General features: G+C 37.6%; 1 protein-coding gene across 2 annotated transcripts in view; it reads left to right on the top strand.

Annotated features, from left to right (window-relative positions):
- The window catches only part of DOCK4 (dedicator of cytokinesis 4), a 484,498-nt gene that overhangs the window by 254,945 nt on the left and 209,271 nt on the right, over positions 1-20,282 (top strand). For both annotated transcript variants that reach the window (XM_082631603.1, XM_082631602.1), the window contains exons 9-11: positions 15,000-15,081; positions 15,627-15,687; positions 19,915-20,047. In XM_082631603.1, coding sequence (XP_082487729.1) covers positions 15,000-15,081; positions 15,627-15,687; positions 19,915-20,047 — 276 coding nt within the window. The remainder of the gene's footprint in view (positions 1-14,999; positions 15,082-15,626; positions 15,688-19,914; positions 20,048-20,282) is intronic.

Here is a 20,282-nt window from a genome sequence, read left to right as displayed (position 1 = left end):
CCCTTTGTGCAGTCACAACTTGGCTAACTGGTATGAGAGGCCTAGCTTTCAGCCTGTCTCAGCTTTCCACATGCCTTCCTCATGAAGCTTAATCATTTCTAGCTTTTGAGTTAAAGTGAGAAACATGCAGCTCTTCCTTTCATTTGAATGCTTGGAGGCCATTGAAGGGTTATTAATTGTCCTTATTTCAGTATTATTGTATCTCAGAGAACAGGGAGGCCCTAGGAGAGGGAGAGAGATGAGGGACATCTCATGATGGTGGAGCAGTCAGATCATACACCCAACTTGTATGGGCGCAGTTCAAGATGCCCCAAAAGAATTACAAGAGTAACATCAGAGATCACTGATCACGGGTCACTATGACAAATATAATAATAATGAAAAAGTCTGAAATATTGCTAGAATTACAAAAATCTGACACAGAGACCTGACATGAGCAAATGTTGGAAAACGGGCGCCAATAGACTTGCTCTTCACAGGTTTGTCACAGACCTTCAATTTGTAAAAAATGCAATATCTGTGAAGTGCAATAAAGCGAAGCACAATCAAATGAGGTCTGCTTGTACTTAGCATCATATGCTACAGATGTTTCTTTCAGCTTGCATTTAAAATTGGATATCGTACTATTTGGTGATAGAAATAGTCGTAGCATTTATGTTTTTCATAGTCTGTGCAGCTGTGGATGTGTGTATTCTTATCTTTCCTGTGTTGACATATTAATATGTCAGTTAATCTACAACAGAGTATAAGTTACATGGACCAATGAAAATGACATAGTCCACTTGTTGACTATTTCCCTTATAACTTTCAGTACTTTGGTTACTGCTATATTCTAAGTTTCAGGACTAATCTGTTACTGTATTTCATTCTCATCAGAGGATATATTTAATAGGACCTAAGTGCCACCAGTGAGCCCTCAGCCTAGTATAGGGCTGCTTATACGTGTAAGCTGTTGGCATGGGCTTTTATTTGAGAAAATAGCACAGAGTTGTACTTCTCTAAAAAGTCTTATCCTGGTGATTAAATACAAAAAGTCTTTTCATAGTAATTAAGTTCAGATAAAGTTGACTTTCTTGCTGTTACCTTATTCACATACTTGACTGAAGTTATGTGCTTTTTCTACCATCACACAGTTAAACTCTCCATTTTCATTAAATGCTTCATTTCCATATAAATTTTATATTGCCTAAAATTACCTTCTTTTTTAGTATACTCCAGTTCTGTCATTTAAGAAAAAGTAGTGAATATTATTGGTGAGGCACAGATTTTTTTTTTTATATGAACTCATTCTGGACTATATCTGAATTTCTCTCCATCCTCAAGACTCAGATCTTGTATCTTGTGCAGATACCACTCTATAGTATATAAGTGGCCAGGCTCTAGAGTCAGAGGATCTGCCATTGCCATTCAGTAGCTACATCAGCCTGGGCAAACTAATTCACGTCTCTTATGTCTGTAATTTATCTGCTAAAAGAGGATAATAATAGTACTTCTCTCATGGGATTATTTGAGGATTACATGAGATAATGCATATACTTCTTAGTCTAATGTTGACACCGGGTCATTGGTCAGTAATGATAAGCTATGATGATGATGATTAAAAACGGGAACTGTACTTTAACATAACCAGAAATGATATGTGGTGTTTGGTCTTGAATTCTTAAAGAAATCATATAGTCTAAGGAATTATTATTAATTTTTAAGGTATGTGTTATTATAGTTATATAAGATTTAGGGAGACTAGTAAACAGATCAAATGGCATCAGGGATATGATTTGCTTTAAAATACTTTAGCAACAGAAAAAAAAAGAGAGAGAAACACAAAGAAAGAACAAAGGGATAGGTAGAGTGGTGTGACAGAATTGAATGGTTGTGAATTCCTTGTGATAGGTCTATGGGTGCTTGCTTTACCTTTTAGCATATAGTATGTATGGTTAATGAATTACCTCCTTAAAATTATCAATGTTTTATACATGTGGGCAGTAAAGCAATGAGGGCAGGCATTTTTTTCAATCTCTTCGAAAGAAGACGGGTTTATTAATCTGGCCTAGTCACTAGCCCCATACATGGTTTGGATTCCATTCTGCCTTGAATAATAATCCTGGGTTCCTTTGAACTGACAATGATATTTTTGATAATGTTTTCGGCAGAACTTAACAGGAATGTTTTCTGAAGATCTAGGACATTCAGTATTATAATAACACATATATTACAATAGTATTATCTTTAAACCATAAGCTTTGACTCATATATAAAACAAAATAGGCAACTTTTAGAAGATTAATGTTCTGTGGGAGGGAATACCTTATATGCTTAAGCAAAATCCTGTGTCTATATAAGGACCAGCTTCCCCAAAACTCTGAATTAATAAAGGTTTGTCCTAAGCAACAAGATCCTACTGTATAACACAGGGAACGGGAACTGTATTCAATATCCTGTGATAAACCATAATGGAAAAGAATATGAAAAAGAATGTATATATGTATAACTGAGTCACTTTGATGTACAGCAGAAATTAACACATTATAACTAACTCAACTCAACTATACTTAAATAAATTTTTTTAAAATAATAAAAAACATAGAGATTTGTTCTCCCAAAGGTGAGGAGACCACTCACCACTCCCTTGTTCATTCATTCACACATCACACAGTGCACAGGAGTAACAGTTGTGTGCGAGCAGCGTGAGGTCCTGCTGGAGACCCAAAGGTGACTCCTGGAGCAGATGGCAGAAGGGATCCAGGACACATGTGAAGGCAGCTATTTCGAGGAGGAAGGTCGCTTCTTCTACTAATTTGGGAGGGAGGGAGGGCACTGAAATGGGTGTAAGATATTGAAATGGAAAACAAGGACTAGGTCTGTGGCCTTGATCTTTTATAAGGAAAGTGGGGAAACAAGATGAGCTGCTGCTGGAGAGCAAAAGAGAGAATGAAAGGGAGTTCAGGGCTGAAAGGGAGTTGCAGGAGCAAGATCAGCAGCCTTTGAGCAAAAACGTGATAGGAAGTGAGTTAGTGATGAAAAATGGAACTGCTGAGTGCAGGACGGGACCTCCAAAGAGAGACATCTGAAATTGGTGGTGAATCCTGGCTCCCAAGTTAGACAGCTTTTGCCAGGTGTGCTCAGAAAAGAGGTATCAGGTGGTAGAGTTGGAGTCTGACACATCACAGTTGGAAAAAACTGAGACTGGGAATCTAGCAGGAGGAGGAGAATTAAAGACATTACAACAATAGCTTCCATTTGGTCTCTTCAGAGGCTGATGTGATCTAATTGCCTTTCATTTTTAAGAGGAAATTAAAGAATTAGGGCTTCTTTTGAAAAGACTTAGTTACTGGAAATTTTTTAAAGACCTTACAGAATGTATATGTATAACTGATTCACTTTGTTATAAAGCAGAAACTAATAAAAAATAAAAAAAAATAAAAAAAAAGACCTTACAGAAGGGAGCTGTTGGAGAGAACAGTTATTTAGCCCACTCTTGGAAAAAATGCTAATATTTTTGTGTCTATATTATAGTACATAACACAGTTAAGGGAGCACATATGATTCTTTAATTCTCTGAGCACTGTGCTAGAATTTCTCATTTCATACCTCATTTACAACTTATTATAGTGTGATCACACAAGTTCAGTCTCTATATTTTTACATAAATTAGGAGCATTTGTTGTTTTGAACGTAGAAAGATAGTTGGCATAGATCTCTTTTTACAGTTTTATGGTATAAAATTAACTCAAAATTATAACCTCTCCAAAGTACAGCAATAATGGAGGGGAAAATGTCTGACTGGCCATGTATGCAGGGAGCACAACACTATTTGAGAACAGAAATAGAAGAAGGCATTCAGAGGTCCTCCTTGGACTGTGGCAATATCAACAGTTCCACGCGGCCCAGAGTGCTTCCTGCTATTTGTAGACATGCTGGCACAGAGTTCCCTGTGGGTGTCTGTACATCACTGACCCACAGTGACCTTCCCTTGGGCTTCCTCTTTAAAGGCATGAGTACTTCCCCCTCTCCCCTTTCTTTGCCATCATTTGATTCTTCTAGCAGGTGCATGAGAATTGGGATTGTTGTCACTTCCAAGTTAATCAGATTCTGTGGTTTGCTCCCCCTTTGGTCACACTTCTGTTGCATACAAAAAAAAAATTGAGATGTAGTGTTGTTCATAGGAGAGATTTTAAGAAATGGACCAGGAGGAGGATCTAAATTAAAACAAAAACAAGCAAACAAATAACTTTATTCATGCTGAGAACACCCAGTGTAGAAGTGATCCACAGTTTTTCTCTGTAGCATTTTAAGAGCCACACAATTCCAATTATTTTTGAAATTTTAAATTACTACATTATTATAAGGCTAAGTGGCTGGAACTTTAAAGTGGCAGAAAACCAAAAACTCATAGAGTAAATGTATTCAGAACTGGCTTTCTCATCCCCTTTAGCTCTAAACACTTACTCAGCAGATTTGTCTCATTGTACTTAAACAGTGCAGTTTTAGAAATTGATCAGAAGGGCTTTCCACCCCTATTCCTGTGTTTTAAAAGATGACCAGATGGGTGTTTTTCTCACCAGGATTCTGGTCATCTCTGTCTGTTCTCCTCTGCCCTGTGTCTGCTGCCTATAGAGAATTCAGATTAATTTAGTTTTCCTAAATTCACTACCAAATCAAGTCATGCTCACACATAGCAACCCACCTTACGAGGACTTCTCTGCTCTTCATTGCCATTTGTGCTGTAAGGTGATTCACCATTGACAAAGGAATTATTCATGGTACGGTCCTGTTAGTTCCTTCTCTGAAGATAAGACTTTACCCTCTCCTTATCTTTCTGTTCCCAGCACCTTGCAGAGTGCCTACACCGACTGGGCATCGATGCAGTTACAGGAAGTTTACAAGTCTCTCACTGTTGTTGAGGCAGAGTATTGAAAGATTGTGTCATTATTGTCTTCATTTTTTTCTGCCTTCCTTCCACTCCAGTGGGGATATGCTTAGTAATAAGAGAGAGAACTCAAGGTTGAGTGCATCAGCAATGGTAATGGATTTGGTTCAGGTTCTCCTGTGTTAATCAGCACTCTGCTGTCAGACATGTCTCTATGGGAGCATCATTTGCAAAATCTGTCCTGCTTAAAAAAAAAAAAAGTAAATAAAAATTAGCAGATAAATTTATGGACAGTCCCTGACTTAATAACAGTAGTTCAACTTAGGATTTTTTGACTTCACAGTGGTGTGAAAGCAATACCCATTTACTGGAAACTGTACTTTGAATTTTGAATTTTGATCTTTCCCTGGGCTAGCCATATTCGGTACAATGCTCTTGTAAAGCTGAATGGTTTTATCAGGACGGAACCCTGTAAGTTGAGAAGTATCTGTGTAGCATCTTCTCCTAAGTATTTCCATTTAGAGATCTTTGACTACAAGTTAAACAGAGACTGCATCTTTTTCTTTCCATTGAGCAACAGAGGTTTCACACTATTGCTGTTGAATCACTGATCTTCATTCATTCAGCAAACAATTGCTGCTTTCCTCGGGGAAAGGCACTGATCTGGGCATTGGGGACACATCAATGAATAAAAAAATAAATAAAAAAAAAATTCTCGCCCTCCCAGAACTTACATTCTATTGATGTTCAAAATACTATTAAGCTTTAAGTCAAGAAATATTTTTAAAGGCTAGAGTTTCTCTTTGTATGGTAACCAGTATTGCTGTTTTTGTTTCACCAGAAATACTTGTGGTGTCTAAAGCAATGCTACCTAAACTTTTCAGTGCCTAAAGTTCATTTTCAAACTTATGAAAACTATGGAGCTTTACAGAAAATAACGTACCTATCCTCATACACATGAACAATTTGCATATCAGTGTAGAGGCTTTGTAGCTCTCTGGTTAAAAGGAAAAAGCATTTGACCTTTAGAAAGTCCAATTGCATGGGTCATCTTGTTAATAAATAGTATTTAATGATGATTTAGATACTTTTCTTTTTTTTAGATGGAAGTATAGTTGATTTATAATAATGTGTTAGTTTCAGGTGTACAGCAAAATGATTCAGTTATACATGTACATATATTTTTTCAGATTCTTTTCCATTATAGGTTATTATAGTTCCCTGTGCTATACAGAAAATCCTTATTGTTTATCTATTTTTATATCTAGTGGTTTATATCTGTTAATCCCATACTCCTAATTTATCCCTACCCTACTCCTTTCCCCTTTGGTAATCATAAGTTTTCATTTTTTTAAGTTATAATGAATATAAAGAATCTATCAGTATCAGTAAGCTGTTGAAAGGGACATTTGATTTTGGCTTCTTTCCTTTTAAAAATTAGAACTTTTTTTGAGATAATAAATGTATGAAAGACATTATACTTACTGTTTTTGCAAGGCTTGAATTATTTAGATTTTTTCATTTAGTCTGTTTTCATTAAGGTTTCTTTGCCTTTGCAAAGAACTGCATGCTTCAACCCAGAGTAGTTATAAAGAGCTCAGGTTTGCTTTACTTTCAAGATTGCTTATTACAGATACTTTCTAACAAAAGAGGCATTGTTAAAAAGGTCAGAATAATTACTGTATATAAATCAGAGGATTCCTCCCTCATGAAATGTCAAAGGTATAGTCTTTACCATAATCAAATTATGTAAATTCCAAGAAGAATAAGCATAAGACATTCTGCCTGTAAACAGGCCTTCTTATTTCACAGTCCTTGTTTCTGTTGACCAGATCCTATCATCACCTACTTTTAGTTACTTCTCTAAGAAAGTTATTTTCTAGTGAAATTCTTAATGAGTTCTCTAGAGATAGACATAAGCAAGTTTTTTCCTGAGTAGCTCAGTTAAACAGTTTAGCTGTTTCTAAGGATTTTACTTGAATTCAACAATGAGATTTTTAGGGTCTTAAGTCTTTAGAACTTAGAGTCATTATTGTTTTTCTCAAATCAACAGTTGATCCAAATCTCTTCTTTAATTCATCCGTCAATCAGCAGGTGATCTGTACATCACTTATTTATAACTTTAGAAAGCATTGCACTCCTTTTTCTTTGAGCTTTACCTTCCCAAAAAGAATTCTCATTCAGTTAGCTTTATTCTCTGAAAAGAAAAATAACATGAAGTGGTTTTAAGTCGTTCTAAGTAGTAAGAAAGAATCAGCTTGATGTTCAACATTGGCAATAGAGTTGACTGTAGTTTAAAAAATTATCTCCCCTTTCATCATTCAACTAAAGCAAGATCCTTTATTGTCCTGACAAAGCCATCCCATTAGTTGGTTGCTTAGTCCTTCAACCTCAAATATTTGTAAAGTGAATCTGGACTTGGGTATTAATATTAAAAAAGAAAACTCAGAGTCTTTCTGCTCTTTAGGTAAACTACTGTGGCAACCCTGGTATCAAGGATCCTTCTTGTTTCATTTCCCTTTAATCAGAAGAGCTCATGACCCTTGTGTTGCTTTCATTTTAAAATTAGAAAGCACATTAATAACTTTATCTAGGAAGACTTGCTTGAGGAGTTGCTTTCATTTATTGCCAAGGAAAAACTTCATTTGTATCAGTCATATGGCTGGGAGAAGAAAGGGGAGAAATCGTTGACCTGAAGATATCAGCCATTTGTTGCCTGTTTTCTGGTTGTATATGACGATCATAAAAGACAGTCAGCAATTCTGACTCATTAGTGCCTAGGCATTTGGGTCAAAACAGTGGTTGTTAAATATGACTGTGCTTTTAAACACACAGGGAGCTTTTAGGTCCATAGTAAGTCGGGATCCCCAGGCTAGGGCCTGGGCTTTATACAGCTCCCAGGAGAATGTTGTACACACCCATGTTCGGAGATGGCCTGGATGAGAGCCCCCTTTTCTGTGCCATGGTGAGCACTAAAACTCTTGGTCTAGTGGCCACCCCAGGGCAGCTAGCACACCTTCCACTCACTTCCCCAGAGTATCTTGCCGGGTCTGCGGTAGCACCAGCTCCTGGGGGCGTTACTATGACAACTTAGAATGCTACTTGAGTTGTCCTTTGCCACTCGTTCTAGGAAAGAACACAGTAACAATTCCCTGCACAGGTGGTTGGAAGCATCTTACACTGTTAGTCAATCAGAAAGCATTTGAGAAAATGCAGGAGGAGCAGTGAAATAGAAGCATTGAGGTCACCTTCTATTTGTGTACTATTGCCTTTTGGGTAGAGGGCCTCGAGTCAGCGCAGCTGAACCATTCTCCTACCTCTTCTCACTATTCTCCTTCCGTCTTCTTGCTCCCACTGTTTCCTCCCTGACTGCTGGTGCATCTCCCTGCACTACTATTCAGTGTAGAGTAGATATTAATTGTCCTCACACACAGCATAGTTAAATTTAAGACAAGGGACTTGGCTTTTTCAAAGACACTACTATTTTTTGGTATTTACAATTGTTTTATAAAGTGTAAGTGTAGGACTTCCCTGGTGGCGTGTTGGTTAAGAATCCTCCTGCCAATGCAGGGGACACGGGTTCGAGCCCTGGTCTGGGAAGATCCCACATGCCGTGGAGCAACTAAGCCTGTGTGCCACAACTATTGAGCCTGCGCTCTAGAGCCCGCGAGCCACAACTACTGAGCCTGTGTGCTGCAACTACTGAGCCCGTGTGCTGCAACTCCTGAAGCCCGTGCGCCTAGAGCCTGTGTTCTGCAACAAGAGAAGCCACCACAATGAGAAGCCCGCACACTGCAACGAAGAGTAGCCCCGCTCGCCGCAACTAGAGAAAGCCCACAAACAGCAACGAAGACCCAGTGCAGCCAAAAATAAATTAATTAATTAAAAAAATAAAAAAGTGTAAGCATAAAAGAACCAGACAGTTCTTTTTCCAATTAGTGTACCAGAATACGACCACCGAAGTGTTTGCTCTCTTTTGTTACTGTCACATTTGGAGAACATAAATTTATTTCAGTGACTTAACTGTTCAAAATGATTTTGGAAACATTCTTTGTAATTTTTTGTAGATTAATCAGACTTCAACCCAAGATATTATCCAATCATATATTTTTGGATAGAGTGTACACTGTGTAACTTCCACAAACATTAAAACACTTAGGCAGTTTTGTTTCTTATGAGAGGGGAGCTATAGAGTGATAAACATGAATCCATATAGAGAAATACAAAAATCTCCTTGGCATTGGTCATTCCTAACTTTAGGTGCATTGCTCTTTGAAGGCAAATGATTGTCCTAGGAATGCCATATAGGAGAGCCACTTTATGTGATTAGTCAGAAGGCTGGGAGGACCCTCCCACATCTGGCCTGGAGGCCCCCAAGACCCTAGGTAGGGCCTTTCCTACCGGACAGCTGCTTCTGAGTGTTATGATAGGAGGAGGGGGTGGGGAGATAGGAGCATCCTATCCTGCTGAGAAGGGGAAGGAGAAGCCATTAGACATAAACTCCCTAAACACAGATATGTTTGTGGCTTTATTTTTTTTTGTCTGGCTTCATGCATTTTTAATTATTATTTTTGTACTTTATTGAAAATATTCATAATAAAACCCTTGGTTCATGTGACATGGGTAGGCTTGTTCTTTTTGTCTATTTTGAGGTGTTCTGTTACTTTGAAAACAGCATAACATTGTGGTTAAGAGCTGAAACTTTGGAATCAGACCCTGGAAATTAATTTCCTGGTTCCAACCTTGACTGACTATGCAACTTTGGCCAACTTACCGAATATCCCCAAGCTCCAGCTTTCTCATTTGTAGAATGGGGATGCAAGGGGCTCCTACCTTACAGGATGGTTGGGAGAATTAAAGGGTATATTTTGACTTTTACTATTTTTCCCCAGGGATATCTGGGGATGCTCTTGCACACTCTTATTTCATTATCTTGGTTCTCAAATCCTTGTTAGAAGAAGGCAGGTTATAAATAATAAATAATTGTGATTTTTTGTGCTTTATTTCCAAAGAAAGAATTTGAGATTGTTGATTTATAATATGGTGATTTATAATGGCTCACACAAGGAATTCAGGTGGACACTAAATTTCTCTGGCAGTGATATTTCCTCTGGGAGGACATGACACTGTAACTGGAAGTCAAATGATGATTTTTCTCTGCTGGTAATAACATCAACTCTCATTTCTTAATGTGTCTAGAAGTGTTCTGTGTGCTTATTGATTCTTTGCTGATGAAGAAGGCAGTATTCTCATTTGAAAACATATTATGTCACCATAGATATTTCCATTACTATATGTTTACTATAATAAAGACATAGGATGTGCGTGGCAGAGTTAAATGGCATGATCTAGAATCTGGAGGGGCCATGAAGTTAATTATGTATGTGACTCACATCTGGTGGTAAGGTGCCATCGATTGAAATGTCTCTGGAGAATTTCATACATTTCACTGCTGTGAAGTAAAAGGTACTATAGGGAAGAGAGCAAAAGTTGCTTCCCAATAATTTATATTTTGCTGTATTTTTTCCTGAAATATTGTATTTGTTCAGTCTTTAAACACTAAGGAGATACCAAATCATTGGCTAGCAGCTGGGAATGTAAAGGTTAATTGTCATGAGCCTGTATTCTAGTTAGTCACAGTGTAATAGAAAGAAACACACATACCTCTTATGATTAGGGGGAAAAAAGTGTAAATGATGTAATGTAGGTATGCACATCTTATAATAGGACACTTCTTAAATTCACAAAAGCTAGTTCTGTTTTCTGATGAGGTACCACTCTTTGACTTATAGTAGAGAGTTGAAAATACCTTTGTGTGTGGCCACAAAAGTTTGTGAGAGAATTTTGGAAGATGTGCCAGAGTGAAATGTCATACACTCGTTTAGTCCCCCTGCCTTGAAGGCAACAGTTTGGCATTCTCCAGACGTGTGTGAGCGTGTGGGTGGTATTTATTGTAATTTGAAGATTCTGAAATGTGTTGCTGTAGTTCTTTTTTTTCTCTCTGAAACCATTTGCTGATTAAGTGGTTGCTGTATCACCAAAGCTGAAGAGAAATTGATTGAGTTTGTATACCAACAACTTTCACCAAATGAATAAAAAAGGTTTTATTTAATTGGCCATAAAAGGTTTTTTTTTCTTTTAAAAGAAGTCTGGTTTTTAAAAAATTGCACATGATTTATTTCTCCATAGTACCCATATTCAGTCTATTTTTATCTCCCCTTTAAGGCATGCTTAAGCTAAGGGATATGGCTTAGTACATATTGGTATTCTTTCTGTAATAGGATATGATAATAATGCTTGCATAATCAGGATTCTGTCTAGACTAGTGAAATTAAAATAGTGACAGAGCAAAAGGAGTGTCTGAAATAGAATGCTTTAGGAAACATTATTTTACCAGAAGACTGATGAAATTTGTGAATATAGAATAGTATTTTATATCAGTATTAAAGTTAAGGTCTCAATATGTAGAATGCCATGTTGACTTTTGTATATTAATATTATTGTTATTTATCATTTTTGACTGACTTGTCAGAAGATAAAGTGACATTTGTTTCAAATGTTTCAGTAGGGATAAAGAGGAGCCTCAAACATACAAAAAAGAGCGCGTGGCCCATAATCAGGAGAGGGGAAAATGGTCACACTGCTTGCGTTTGGGGCTAAAATACAATCAATAAACATTATATGTTAGTAGGTGACTGATGACTAAGAAGCAAAACCAAACACTGGTCTTAAACCTCCAGAGTTTTGACCAACTAAAGCCAAATACTTAAATCTTTCTGGAGGTTTGCATTTGTTTAGTAAAATAATTTATTTCTCAAGTCATTTTTCTAAGTACGTTTCATTGAAAAAACTACCAAGGAACAATTTCAAACCAGGGATGGCTTTGAAGCCTGCTAAATCAGGATTTCCATTTCTTCCATTCCTCTTAGCCCAGGAAGGACGTGGGGTCCCTCTTGGGACCAAGCTTGACTGAGTCGGTGGAGTCCCAGAGGATGAATGACTTCTCCCGTATCTCAATATTCTGTAAATATTTGCTCAATTATTCTATGAAGCAGAGAAAGAATTTATTTTATAGCATTCAAATGAAGTACGAGCATTTTGAATTATATGTGGCATAGAATTCCTACTCAGCCACCACACACCAGCTCTGTAGTCTTTTTTATTATTATTATTATTATTTTTTATACAGCAGGTTCTTATTAGTCATAAGTTCCATACACATCAGTGTATACATGTCAATCCCAATCGCCCAATTCAGTACACCACACACACACACACCCACCACTTCCCCCCCTTGGTGTCCATATGTTTGTTCTCTACATCTGTGTCTCAATTTCTGCCCTGCAAACCGGTTCATCTGTACCATTTTTCTAGGTTCCACATATATGCGTTAATATACAATATTTGTTTTTCTCTTTCTGACTTACTTCACTCTGTATGACAGTCTCTAGATCCATCCATGTCTCAACAAATGACCCAATTTCATTCCTTTTTAGGGCTGAGTAATATTCCATTGTATATATGTACCACATTTTCTTTATCCATTCGTCTGTCGATGGGCATTTAAGTTGCTTCCATGACCTGGCTATTGTAAACAGTGCTGCAATGAACATTGGGGTGCATGTGTCTTTTTAAATTATGATTTTCTCTGGGTATATGCCCAGTAGTGGGATTGCTGGATCATACGGTAATGCAATTTTTAGTTTTTTAAGGAACCTCCATACTGTTCTCCATAGTGGCTGTATCAATTTACATTCCCACCAACAGTGCAAGAGGCTTCCCTTTTCTCCACACCCTCTTCAGCATTTGTTGTTTGTAGATTTTCTGATGATGGCCATTTTTACTGGTATGGGGTGATACCTCATTGTAGTTTAGATTTGCATTTCTCTAATAATTAGTGATGTTGAGAAATGTCTATTTAGGTCTTCTGCCCATTTTTGGACTGGGTTTTTTATTTTTTTAATATTGAGCTTCATGAGCTGTTTATATATTTTGGAGATTAATCCTTTGTCCATTGATTCATTTGCAAATATTTTCTCCCATTCTGAGGGTTGTCTTTTCGTCTTGTTTATGGTTTCCTTTGCTGTGCAAAGCTTTGAAGTTTCATTACGTCCCACTTGTTTATTTTTGTTTCTATTTCCATTACTCTAGGAGGTGGATCAAAAAATATCTTGCTGTGATTTATGTCAAAGAGTGTTCTTCCTAATGTTTTCCTCTAAGAGTTTTATAGTGTCCGGTCTACATTTAGGTCTCTAATCCATTTTGAGTTTATTTTTGTGTATGGTGTTAGGGAGTGTTCTAATTTCATTCTTTTACATGTAGCTGTCCAGTTTTCCCAACACCACTTATTGAAGAGACTGTCTTTTCTCCAACAGCTCTGTAATCTTGGGCAAAACTATTTACCATTTCTCAGTTTTCCCACCTATAATATGGCATAATAATAGTACTGACTTCCTAAAGGCATAGTGAGGATAAAAGGAATTAAATCCATGTAAAGTCCTTAGCAGAGTGCCCATTCTCAAAAAAATAGTGTTTTCTCAAAAAAACAGTATTACCTAATAATGACTATTTTAAAGTGTAATTCATTTATCCCAAGGTGAATTTTTTGCACATTTCCTTTTAGTACATATTAAATTTGAAATAGTAAATATTCTTCCATTCTGAAGAGAGTTTACAGTCCTTTGCCCTGAATTATAGTAAATGACAGTTGGATAAGATTGATTGAATTCTGCATCCGAGGTTGGATCTGTCATTTCCAGCCTCTGCTTCAGAATTATATCCTATGGGAACTTTATAGTCTTCATTTGAGAATCCTTGCAGCAATTTATATTCTCTTCATTCACATCTCATCAGCCACTGCTCTGTGGAACAAGACATAGGTAATAAGTGTGGAAATGACCCCGTAGAAGTGTGTATTGGTTGCCCTTTCTCATGTGAGAGATCAGGGATAGGCATAATATAAGAAAAGGACAGGGTGAGCCAGGTAGTTGAATCTGTTAAATATATCTAGCTAGATTTAGATGGCAAAAGAGAATAAAAATGTTCCAAAGCAACCATAAAGTCAAATCCATATGCTTCCTTAGAGATCTGATTATGGTCCTCATTTCTCCCCCTGTAGGGGAGAAGGGTGATTTTGGATGACAGAGTCATTATTTACGGCAAGGACCAAGTGATAAATAAGCTTGGAGACTTGGAAGGGTCTGAGCCTTACTAATGCCCTACCTTCCCTTTCCCTGCTTGATTCCTAGGCTGAAGCTACACTGACCAAGTCTATACCCTGTGCTAATTTCACATTTTGGGGATCTTGGCTGTGTGTTCTCTGCCTGAGGCAACCAGCCATTTGATTCTATTGTGGGCACCAGGGTATTAAAATTCAGAAGCTTGTGGTAGCTGGTAGATTAATTTGGGGGTGAGGGTGAGATTCATTTTATTTTTTTGAACATAAATAGTGTAACACATTATCTTGGGTATAAATGGTGTCCACAAGTATTTATTGACTTGAATTAGTGGCTGCTCAACAGCATTATTTGTGTTTTCATTAAATCTAGGTGTCACTGTATTTTCAATGCAAGTTCTGTAGACAGTGCGAGGTTTTCTGTTCCTTTGTGGACCAAAGAAAATTCAAGTTTCATTTCTTGGTCTCTCTTTTTGTGTTTTGGATTATAGGTTTATAAGAGCATAAAATATTAAGCATTCTAATGAATGGTTACCACTCAGAATGGTGTCCTTGTATGATGTTTATTAAATACTATGACACAAAACATGAAAAAAAAATCTTAGGTACAAATACACAAATCACATTGTCACATGTTTTCTTTTAGTGTACTTTTTTCTACTTTTTAAAATAATGATATCACTGATATAGAAGCTTATTCTTTTCAAAGTTAATTTTTTGCTTACATATATATTTATGTTTTCTGCTTTTGCACTTGCCTCTTTGCCAGTTTTGTCAGAAGTGAAGCAAATGTTTATTGTCTTGGGTTCTCTCCTAAATTATATCTGCAGTTTTGATGTCAAATGAAAGACCGAGTAAGTTTTGAGTTTAACTCTTAGGATGAAGAGCAGCTAGAAAAGTAATGAGTCCTTACATATTAAATAATTTTCAAAATATTAAACTTCTTTTCTCTTGTAGTGAGAGATTTTTCTTGAGGCTGAATAGAAATGGGCTTCCCAAAGCCCCAGATAAACCAGAACGACAGTGCTCTCTCTTTGTGGTAAGTGGATCTTGTTTTATCCAGGAGGCAGATTCGTTCTTAAATACTTTATCTTATTTAAGAGAAATAAGTTATTGTGAGAGAACATAGTAGATTTGCTTGAACTTTGTAAATAACACATAAATTACAGTAGTGCCCCAAAATCTGAATACCAGCATTCACAGTCACACCTTTGTCCCTTAGTGTGTATTAGAGCCTGTCACACTATGGCCAAAGCCCAATGGTGATAGGGCTCAGTATGGCAGGTGGTATTTTGTATGTACTTAATAAGTGTTTAAAGAATGAGTGAGTGAGAGACTGAAATAAGAATGGGCTTTCCTTTCAAGTCTTATTTGACATCATAGGCTTACAGTAAAGTTGATTGCAGTGGTATTTTAGAAGAGGATTTGAACTTTATGCTTCTGCTACAGAAATTCCATTAAGAATGTCTATGTTTATCTTTGTCTTTCTTCTGTTATTTGTGATGATTATGTGCTATGTATGCCTTTTAAATGCTTCTGCATAAATTATGAGTTCTAAAATGACCAGACTTTGTTTTTTGGTAGGATTTGGGTAGCAGTGAGCTAAGAAGGGACATCTACATCACTGTGCACATCATCCGAATTGGTAGGTATGATACTTGGTGTGACAGGGAGAATTGCTGAGAGGTCTCTATGTAGTTGTGATTTATGTGATGTCTAGATCAGAAAGAAGTCAAGGCCACACTTGAATACAGTAATTACAGAATTGGGGAATTGTTCCCTGGTCTCCCCAGACTTTCATATCACCATAAATAGATTTGTTCTCTTTCCGTATAAGTCCTTAGTTAGTTTGTTGTGTTTCATTTTGTTTTATTGGACTCTCTAAACATATTTGATTCAAACACTTGGTATTTGGTTTTTTTTAATTCTAATTTCTGTTAACAGCATAAATTAAACTTCTAGGAGCTGGATTTCCTACAAGTTTATGAAACCAATTGGCATTTTCCAAAGTTCAGAAGGCTGCAGAGCATTATTACAGAAAGTACTATAAGAAAAGGGTTATGAAATACTGAAAACGTTGTATATATTTTTCACTTGTATAATTTCATCAGCTTATTAAAGGGTCTGAGAAGTCCTACAGGGAAATATAAAAATGCTTCTCTAACTTTGTTGACCCTAGCTTTCTCCAAATTTGATTTGACTGTGGGAACATTTATATGATGTAACATTTATTAACATCTTGCAGAACACACTTTGAGTGTTCTACAGTGAACTTGCACATCAGAGCCAAAATGTGGTCACTAGTTTTTACACATATAAGGCATGTAAAAACAGGCATTTTATGGCAGAAGAAGTACATGGTGTAGCCTACATCATTTTTCTATTACAGCTAACCAGCCGATGCTGGGAATTGCTTCCCGCTTCCTCATTAACTGTGCTACATGACTTGCTGGGGATACTTCTGCAGGATAGTGATATCTCACCATGCGGTCCTGCACAGTGATCTTTATTTTTATAGTTTTTTATTTTATGCACATGATAACCACATTGTGCATTGAGAGAGACTATAAAACATGTCATTTCAATATAGATTTTCTAAGTATTTTTTTTCATAAAAATCTGTTCTGAAAACCCATTTCATTTTATCCTGTTTTTATATTTGAGGGACAATAGAAATAAATAAAAAAGTAAATGGTTTTTGGTTTTGTTTTAATTTCCTTTTTATAGATGAGTGTGGGGTGGGGTGGAAATTGGAAAGAATCTTTCAAAACATTGGAAAAGTTGTAATGCGTGTTGCTGTGTATTTATGAGATAAAGCCTCTGTTCCCAGGATGGCAGGGGTGCAGTTTATGTAATTCTTTGTTTTTTTTTTTAATTTATTCAAGTTTACAATAGCAGTTGTTAATGTAAAATGTGGTTCTGGATATCTTCATGTAAACATTGCTAAAATTAGAATATAATCTTCTACAGCCTTGAGAAAAAATGTAAACCACTTTAGCTTTCAGAACTTTTTAAAAGGTATCTATAGGTTTTTGGTGGTAGAAACACACACGGTAGAGTAACCACATGCCCTGCTTGCCCATGGCCTGGGCAACTCTGTCCTTCACTCCCAGGATACAGCTGAGGAAACCACTTCACAGTATTACCCATCACAGGGCTGCCTTTCAAATACCTGGCATTTGATCTTGTATTTTTTACTAAGATTTTTATGATCATTAAGTCATCAGAATGAATGTTGAATTAGAAATTATCTACCCTCCTTCCCTGAGCTTTGGTCAAATTAATTCTTTATTGACATTACTACAAAAACTTGTCTGATGATTACTCCATAAGACTGAAGGTAAGAAACTCTAAGAAAGATTAAGACTTAGTCTGCTGCAGTGAAGTTAAGGAGTGGGAGATTCTTGTCCATCAGGGACAGATACTTCTTAATTTTTCTAGAGTATTCCTCATACTGTTTAATGGGAAAAGGGCATGCTGACCCTCACTGGCTGCAGAGAGCAGGAAGTAATAGCACCTGCCTCAGAATTTAAGCCCTGATCTTTGATTGGAAAGAAGGGGAGGAAACAAAGAGAAATAAATAGTTTCCCCACGCCGGATTCGTGAATAACTGTATGATTTCTATTCAGCAGTGATTAGGTCAACTTACATCAAAACAATGGCCATTCATAACTCTGAAGGACAGACTTGAACATTAATATTTACATCATTTACTTATCGGCTCAACAAACTTAGTAGGTCTTTCACCACCATTCATTTACACTCACCACGCCTTTCAATAAATTTAGGAATGGCTATCCCTGTCTGAACACGGATAGCCATTCCTGGCTTTCACCATAAAACAAAAGCGCCTCTAACCTATTTTCTACCGCCAGGAACACCCATCCCTCTTTATCAGTATATTAGTAATTATCGGAGCTATCGGCATATTCATCCAACCAGTAGCCCTAGCTGTATGACTAACAGCTAATATTACAGCCAGGCACCTACTAACTCATTTAATCGGAGGAGCAATGCTAGCCCTAATAATCATTAGTTCTACTACAATCTTCATTATTCTTATTTTATTTTACTTATTTATTATTATTATTTTTTATTATTGTTATTTTACTTACTATTCTTGAATTCACAAGTAGTCAAGTTTACGTATTAACCCTATTAGTAAGCCTTTACCTACATAGTAATACCTAATGACCCACCAAAACCATGCATGTCATGTAGTAAACGCCAGCTCCTGACCTCAGAGGAGCCCTCTCGGCTCTTCTTATAGTATCCGATCTAGCATATGAATCCATTTTAGCTCAACATTCGTATTATCCTTAGGCCTGTTAACCAATATATTAATAATATATCAACAATGACAAGACATCATCCAAGAAAGTATGTTTCAAGGCTGTCACACATCAGTCGTTCAAAAGGGACTTCGATAGGGAAAAATCCATTATTTCAGAGGTCCTCTTTTTACTGGTATCTTCTGTGCTTTTTATCACCTTAAGTGGTATTCCAGCTTATAAGCATTTCTCTAAAGATGATATATTACAGAGGCAATTCTCCTTTATTACTGAAGAATGAAAGACAAATTGGATGTTGCCATTCCTTTTTTTTTTTTTTTCTATTTAACATTGGATTTGGGGAGTGCTAGAGTCATGCAGATGTGCTGTAGGGGAATTTCACTCAGATGGAAACAACTTACGGATCCATTACCAAGCATCTGGAAACAGACTTACAGACTTTTTTCATTATTTTTCCTCACATTAACTTGCTATATTACAGCTCCAGTGTGCTTTTTGCTTTCAGTCTTCAAAATAACCCATTGGTAATTAAATGCAATGATAAATTAAAACAGCATCTCACCCACACATTTAAAAATGTCTAACAATTTAAACAAGTTGAAACTGTGTCAGAGTAAAAACCATCCCTGGAGATTTCAGCCTGGGTAGGAGTCAGGAAAGAGTGTGCTCATTTGATCACCTGTGCTTACTCGCTATACCTTCAGGGAATCTCAAACTGCTTCCTTTCAAAGGTGAAATATTTGAAATGGTTTTTAAATATGGCAATTTTAGGGCCTCCCTGGTGGCGCAGTGGTTGAGAGTCCGCCTGCCGATGCAGGGGATACGGGTTCGTGCCCCGGTCTGGGAGGATCCCATATGCCGCGGAGCGGCTGGGCCCGTGAGCCATGGCCGCTGAGCCTGCGCGTCCGGAGCCTGTGCTCCGCAACGGGAGAGGCCACAACAGTGAGAGGCCCGCGTACGGCAAAAAAAAAAAAAAAAAAAAAAAAAAAAAAAAAAAAAAAAAAATGGCAATTTTAAAAAGCAGAAAATGAGCACCACTACTGCCTTTTTTTTTTTTTTTTTTTTTCCGTACGCGGGCCTCTCACTGTTGTGGCCTCTCCCATTGTGGAGCACAGGCTCTGGACGCTCAGGCTCAGCGGCCATGGCTCACGGGCCTAGCTGCTCTGTGGCATGTGGGATCTTCCCAGACCGGGGCACGAACCCGTGTCCCCTGCATCGGCAGGCGGACTCTCAACCACTGCGCCACCAGGGAAGCCCACTACTGCCTTTTTTGATGTGAGCCTCCTGGGATGCCTTCATGAATGCTTGGGGGAAGGTACCCAGACATAGGCTCAGCTCCCATCTTCATGTTTTATAGATAACAGCTGATGGCCACAGTTTACGCTGCGTGACCTTGGGCATGCTAGGTGGTTGGAGGGGAGAGTCCAGAGCTGAAGCAACTTCTTCAGTTGCCCCAAAGCTGCGTCTTTTCCATCACCCAGTTACATTTCATATGGCCTATTTTATAGCTATATGTATCTCTATTCAAGGCGAATTAATCAAATGGCTCCTTGGGCCATATGTGCTTTTTAATTGAACAGGTCGGATGGGGGCAGGAGAAAAAAAGAATGCCTGTAGTGTTCAGTACCGACGACCCTTTGGCTGTGCGGTTCTTAGCATTGCTGACCTGCTGACAGGAGAGACAAAAGATGACCTCATCCTGAAAGTGTACATGTAAGAAGCTTACACGCGCTGGGGGCTGGGGTGGGCGCAGAGGTACATGGGGACCCTACGTGGCGAATCCTGCTTTTCGTGGGTAATGGAAGAGCCAGGGATGGGTTGCATTCATTCCTCAAAAACTCAATAATCTGTAGGTTCACTACAAGTGAGCCCACAAATCAACATTTGCCTGTCAGAGGAATTATGAAATCAAGAACCAGAAAATACAGACAGTATATCAGTTGGGTGG

Source organism: Mesoplodon mirus (assembly GCF_964341445.2).
Source record: "Mesoplodon mirus genome assembly, chromosome: 9".
NCBI classification, from domain to species: domain Eukaryota; kingdom Metazoa; phylum Chordata; class Mammalia; order Artiodactyla; family Ziphiidae; genus Mesoplodon; species Mesoplodon mirus.
Note: the sequence above shows the minus strand (reverse complement) of the source record. Positions and strands in the feature narration are given on the sequence as shown.